At 31.4% G+C, this 6,369-nt stretch overlaps 1 protein-coding gene across 4 annotated transcripts; it reads right to left on the bottom strand.

Moving 5' to 3' along the window:
* Positions 1–263: 263 nt before the first annotated feature.
* Positions 264–5,479, bottom strand: LOC116181889. 4 transcript variants are annotated; one of them, XM_031502332.1, is made up of 7 exons: positions 4,769–5,218; positions 2,089–2,295; positions 1,588–1,836; positions 1,480–1,533; positions 999–1,246; positions 782–941; positions 264–447 (listed from the first exon to the last, which is right to left on the bottom strand). In XM_031502332.1, exons 2-7 carry the CDS (start codon positions 2,288–2,290, stop codon positions 344–346), a joined length of 1,017 nt encoding a protein of 338 aa, XP_031358192.1. In that variant the 5' UTR covers positions 2,291–2,295; positions 4,769–5,218; the 3' UTR covers positions 264–343. The 4 variants fall into 4 exon arrangements, with proteins under 4 accessions (XP_031358192.1, XP_031358193.1, XP_031358191.1 ...); XM_031502333.1 differs by lacking the exon at positions 4,769–5,218 and having other exon boundaries at positions 2,089–2,522; XM_031502331.1 differs by lacking the exons at positions 264–447; positions 782–941; positions 999–1,246; ... (1 more) ...; positions 1,588–1,836; positions 2,089–2,295 and adding exons at positions 2,296–4,702; positions 5,243–5,479 and having other exon boundaries at positions 4,769–5,195.
* Between the last annotated feature and the right edge of the window lie 890 nt (positions 5,480–6,369).

Below are 6,369 nucleotides of genomic sequence, written 5' to 3'. Positions count from 1 at the left end.
CCTAATAACACAAAATATGCCATGTATGTTCCTAGAACGTACACGCAGGACATTGAAAACATTCCTGGAATATCCCCAAAAAGACAAGAACATTCCCTGAACATCCCAGAAAAATCCCGTGTCAGCATTTTAAACATTCCCTGAATGTCTTCTTAGAACATTCCTTGAATGTCCATGAATGTTCTTTGGACATTCATAGTATTTTTTTTAGACATTCCTAGTATATACCAGAAATATATGTGGTAATAAATAATGCTTCCTCGTAAAATATACATTTTTATTGAAAAAAAAATCTTTTGAAAAATGTATACTGCTATTGCTAAAAATTCTTATACAATTCATGTCACGCTCGTTTCAAACACCTTTCCTTCGCCTTTCGCAGCCACATGGCTACAGCATATTCCGTCTCTTTTCTAGTTTTTTGGAGACCACTTCTCTCAGCGGAATCTAAAAAAAAACAGTGCATGGTAATTTTTTCTATTCTTTACGATCAACAATCATAAGAGGATACCCGAATACTATTTATCATCACGTTTATGCTTTAACATAATAATATGACTAAAATGATCTAGACAATGAGCTTTTAATTGTCACTTTTGTAACTAGAAAAGGGCACGATTAAATTCTCTGTCTCTATTATCAAACCAAGTAGTTGATAATGTACATTTATGATTTGTAGTAGTAAAAAATTTATTATTTTTCTAGATTCTATCAAATTTTTAAAATTTTGACTTCCAGATTACTTTATAATTATTTATACTTGAACAAGAATAATATTTACCAATAACTGCTTGCGACAGCTTTAAACTTGAAAAGTTCTTTTTCCCTTTTCTACCTATAAAAGAATAGGTCATTGCGGTCTTGTCCGAGATGACTGGTGCCAAACATCTCTTGACAAAGTCGTATAAATTAGTGCCTCCCATCTTGGCAAAATATATGACCTAAAAAAAGGTTAAAAAATGAATTATTAGGAAAAAAAAACGATTAAAATTACTTACTAAACATTTGTAATTTTCGACGGACGCCAAAAATTCTTCCATATGTTCTATTTTTTCAGGACTGTCTACTGGCAGCTCTATAGAACTTTTTTCGAGAATATTTTGCACTAATGGTCCTTCCACTGATGGTTGACAGCTGTTTGCAGATAATTTATCCAGTTTGGCATTCACCTCAATTAAAAGAGACTGTATGTTATACAGGATTTTTGGATTGCATTTGCAGTTGTGAACAGCTGAGACATCAGTTTCTACAAAAATAGAGTTAATAATACTAGGAGTTTCCAAAATGTATGTAATTTAAATATGACTGATAAGACTACAGGAAGATATCAAAAAAGATTTTTTCAAAATAACAGCAAAAACATGTAAAGCAAAGAAAGAATTTTGAGCATTATAAAAAGAACATAATTTGGCCTGTAAAAGGACTTGATCCGCATGAATCTATTTTATTAGGTTATTTTTAATTATCTATTCAACTCACCTTTTAAATTTGCCTCTCTGAAATTGGCCATAGGAATAGGAGTTTCTATAGTATCTGTAATATAGAAAAGAATGATTAACCTTTAAAAAAATAACAAAAAAATACTACCATTGGTATTGGATGCAGCTTTATTAGTGACAGTCTCACTATCAAACGACAGGCTGGGCATACTCCAGGTTGGAGGAATCGGTAAATTGATAACTTTTCCCTGCGGCTTCTTCCTTCTTATAATTTCATCCTCCGACTCGGAAGAACTCAAAATTCTTTTTTTCCGGGGCCTTTTTGTTTCAGGTTCGGAATTTAAGTCGCTACTATATTCCGCTTTAGCTGCTTTAGATCTTGCCGTGGAATAGTCGTCTGAAAAAATAACATAAATACCTCGATAAATACATATCAAATTAAAAAAAACAAAAATATGTGGATCTTTTATGTTCGGTATTATTTAAAAAAAGTCAATAAGTTTGTCCACATTTTCACTAAATAATATTTAAATTTTAGGACAATTGTTTTCACTTTGCAGTTTTTTAAGGGTTTAAAAATTAAGATTTTAAAGAAAAAAAATTATTTTAGAAATAAAATTGTCAGAATCAAATAAATTTGTCTACATACCATAAGTTGAATTGCGAAATATTCGCACCTTATGTGATGGCCAACAACTGTTGAAGTCACAGTGCTTTAAGGCGCTATTCAGTTTTTCTTGGGGTAAAACTGGCCACAGGCAATTTTCTCCATTTATCCACTTGGTGGGAACTGCCTGCACTGCATTATCACTTTCGAAACACACCACCGTCCATGTTCTTGGAGATGACATGACGACTTTAATTAAATCAGATAATTTTTTTAATTAAATGTCATTTTAATGTGAATTTAATAAAAAAAATATTTTAATTTAATCCTCATAGAAAATATATATTAAATCCGAGATTAAATCTATTACGTCCAAAACGAGGTCCAAAATTTGTGACACTACACATTTTTTAAAAAGAGAGAAATTGTTTTTACGTTTTTAAGAAAATAACAATTACATAATGGAAAAAAATTAACAGCGATAAACAAATCTGTAACAAATTAAGCAGTTGTATGTAATAAAGGAAAAACAACCACCTTATTGTTTAATGTGAGTTTAAAAAACTTGTGAAGAACTTGAGGTAACTCCCACGATTTAATGGGACCTTCTTTGCTCACAACAAAAATGTTTAATTTAGAGGATTCACAAGGCAAGTTATACAAATTTTCTAAAACTAAATACTTCTGACCAATTACTGTTACTACATTATTTAAAGAAACAATATTTTTAATAATAACTACACTGTTATCATTCATGAAACAGCAATTGTTTGAATCATCTAAAGCTAATAAAAAATTTTTGATATATATTTTTTTAAACTGTTTCATACCAAAAACACTAGCAATAAGTGGCCCATTAGAATGTTCATATTTTAATACAGGATATTCTGCCCTAATATTTCCAGATCCCAAAACACATTTGTTTCGCTCTACAATTCTATTAACAATTTGTTGAAGGGGTCGATCCCCTTTGCGCACCAATTTTTTTAAAAATAACATATTATTTTCAAAGGGAAAAGCGCTGAAATTTTCAAGGCTGCCAAACATTTTAACATCATCAACAATATGCAAAAGGTTATGCACGTTATGTGATATATTTTCTTCTCCATAGAGCAGTGAAAATGTTTGAATAAAATATTTTGACAATTCAGCAGCATAATCAATATTTTGAGATTTTGAAAAAAGTGTAACTGCAACATGCAATGACATAAAATTTTGGTAGATCTCATTAGTGACACTCTCTTTTAAGATCACTGGTCCAGTGTAAAATAAAAACATCCTAAGCTCCGTTGCTTTCCAATGTTTAATATCAGAAAGCAATCTCGGTTTTCTGGAAAATTCAGTGGGTACTTGATTTTGTAATGACAAATGTTTTTGAGAAACTTCAGAAATTTGCTGGCTTGAAAAACGGTAAGGTGGTTTTCCTGATAACCACAAATTGCTAATTAATTTTTTTACAATGCCGAGACATACTAAATGCATGTAGTCTAGCGGAAAACATGTTATCATGTTCAAGTTAGGTATAGATTCCAAAATAGAAGTATCTGTGTGGTGGCTATCTTGTTCTTTGCGTCTAAAAGTTGCATCTGTTCGAAGATGAAATCCTTCTATTGCAGGAAAACAAATTCGATTCTTTTTAAACACACCTTCAGTATCACATTTAGAACAAGACATATAACCACTATGACCTCTGGTACACTTTATAAAAGCTTTTGCAGGGACATCACAAATAAAGGCTTTAATTTTTACAAAAAATATTTGGCTTTTATAAGTGAAACCATTAGTCATCAAACTGATGATTTCATTTACAAACTTGGACATAAAAACATTAGCATTTTCTGGTTTTTTGTTACCTTGATATAATCCACATACCTCCACAATATTTTTATTTTGAAAAAGATTGATCATTATAGGCCATAACTGACTTCCAGAGCTTTTTGATAATGGAAGACCATCAACATTTACACAAATTTCTAAAATATTACTCCGATCCTCCGAGTCATTAACATCTCTACGATTTAGTAAATTTATGAGACAATTTTCTACCCCAAAATGAAAGTAGACACCTGGTTCTACCTTTTCAATTAGAGAACCAGTATTTCGTGGGGTTTTTAAAATAGTCCTTGGATCTTTGGGCAAATTAATGTCAATCGTTTGATTTAGAATTCGCAATAAATCAGATAAAGCAAAATGATCAATGTTGTGAATTATGGCCCAATCTGATAACTGTTCTATTAAAGTAAACTTGTGTACCCCATGTCCGGTCTGCTCTGATTTATCCTCAATTTTATCATTTAAAAATTCAGTCTCGACAAAATTTTCTTCCTGAATTTTACTTGGAATTTGAGCAATATCACAAAAGTCTAATTCGGAGTCTGTACTTTCCTCTGAAACATTACAAATGTCTTTTTGGGATGTGGAACTTTCACTATTTATACAATAATCAAAATCTTTAGATGTGGAGGGCTCCTCCTCGACTTTCTTAACTTGTTTAGATCGTTTATATCGCTGATAAAGTTTATTAAATAATTTTCTTTTTTCTGAATCCATAATTATTATTATGCAGTAATATAATATGCATAAGTAAACAAATTCTAATTCATAATCTGGATTAAGTAATTAATGTTATTCATCGACTATATTATTATTTCCTTTACTGCAGGCACCGGAAAACAACGAATAAAAAAATAGAAAAAGAATTTTATAATACTTATATACATACCTATTTAAATGAAAAGATGTTTGTCAAAAACAACAAAAACTGCGATCTCCAACAACCACAAAGCACACGGCGATTTGTAGGTTAAGTTAAATTAAAAGCGTGGGTGCGCCGCGCCCTTTACGGTTTGGGTTAGAAGAATACTGGTCCACCAACAACCAACACAACACGCGTTTTCGCTACGGCAATTAATATTCCGTTCCGTTGCGCTCTGATTGATGGATATCAATATTATTCCGCGAATCAACTAAATAACACATGAATACAATACGGAGAATGTTGACGTTCAGACTTCGAAGTTCGAGGTCACGTCACTCACGAGAGAAGAATAGAATGCACCTGCCACCCCACTCACACAATGCACAAATCTCAAATCTGACAAATCACATGCGAAGCAGTCAACAGGTGGCGCTTACTCCCACAAAAAACACTGCAAGATTTCAGCATATTAAAGCTTTTAAATTGGAAACTACTTACTTTAGGTAGTAATGCAGAGTACGCGACATGAACTTGATACTGCCTATTATGTCAACAAATAAAATACCAACAATAGGAATATGGGATATTCGGGGTGTGTTCCTAGAATGTCTTACGGTAACATTCCTGGAATAATGTAATTTTACGTTCACCGAATGTTCCTTGAATGTCCAGGACATTCAAATATTAATAGAACTTTGGTAGTACATTCCAGGAATATCTTGTGTTATTAGGGAATGTGACTATACAACTTGTTATTCACGATAATTAAACAGAGTTTTCTGTACCTGTTTGATTACAGTCAAATTTTAATTTTATTTGTAATTACATCAATTACCGTAGGTATTTGAAAACCTGGCAACAGACATAAACTTTCTTTAGAGACAATTAAAGGCATTTATTATGAATAATAAACAGTTTAATTAGAATAAGTGTACGTTAAATAACCTTAAATAGTACACTAAATTGTTGTAAGTATATAATATATTTAGGAAGATTTAACCGCAAAATAACTGTAGGTAGCAAAGCGAGGTGTTGTAGAAACGTAGTTAAATTAGAATGGTTTTTAATTGACTTACTACAGTACAACTTGTTTAATTGTGTTAAAAATCTATTCCTTAAGGGCAATTGGAATTAGTAATAACGTAATTCACAATGGTATTTATTAGACAAAAATGAAAAACGTACATATTACACTTAAAAACAACAACAATCCTATACCTATCTAACAATAAAAAATGAAAATCAAACGAAAATGCCACTTAGGATACAATTAATAAATTGTGATGTAATATTCATTAATTACAATGATGCACTGATTGGCATAAACAATATCTGAAAGCATAATATACTCGGTCGTGTCTGTTCCACCTTGAACACATCACGACATAAAATTTGAACAATTTTCATCAGTGAGGGCCAATTGCACCGTCAAAATTAAGTATCCCTTAAAGTTAAGCATAACTTAAATAAAATACCATAGCAACGATTGTCTTAATAATCGTTGCCATAGATTTTAAGTTCGACTTAACTTTAAGCAAGGCTTAATTTTTTTGGTGCAACTGGATCTCAGTAGCTTAAAAACTTAAAAAATAATTTCGGTAGACAGCAATAGTAGCAAAAATATA

This window comes from Photinus pyralis, unplaced genomic scaffold, assembly GCF_008802855.1.
Source record: "Photinus pyralis isolate 1611_PpyrPB1 unplaced genomic scaffold, Ppyr1.3 Ppyr1.4_unclustered_Scaffold2657, whole genome shotgun sequence".
Classification (NCBI taxonomy): domain Eukaryota; kingdom Metazoa; phylum Arthropoda; class Insecta; order Coleoptera; family Lampyridae; genus Photinus; species Photinus pyralis.
Note: the sequence above shows the minus strand (reverse complement) of the source record. Positions and strands in the feature narration are given on the sequence as shown.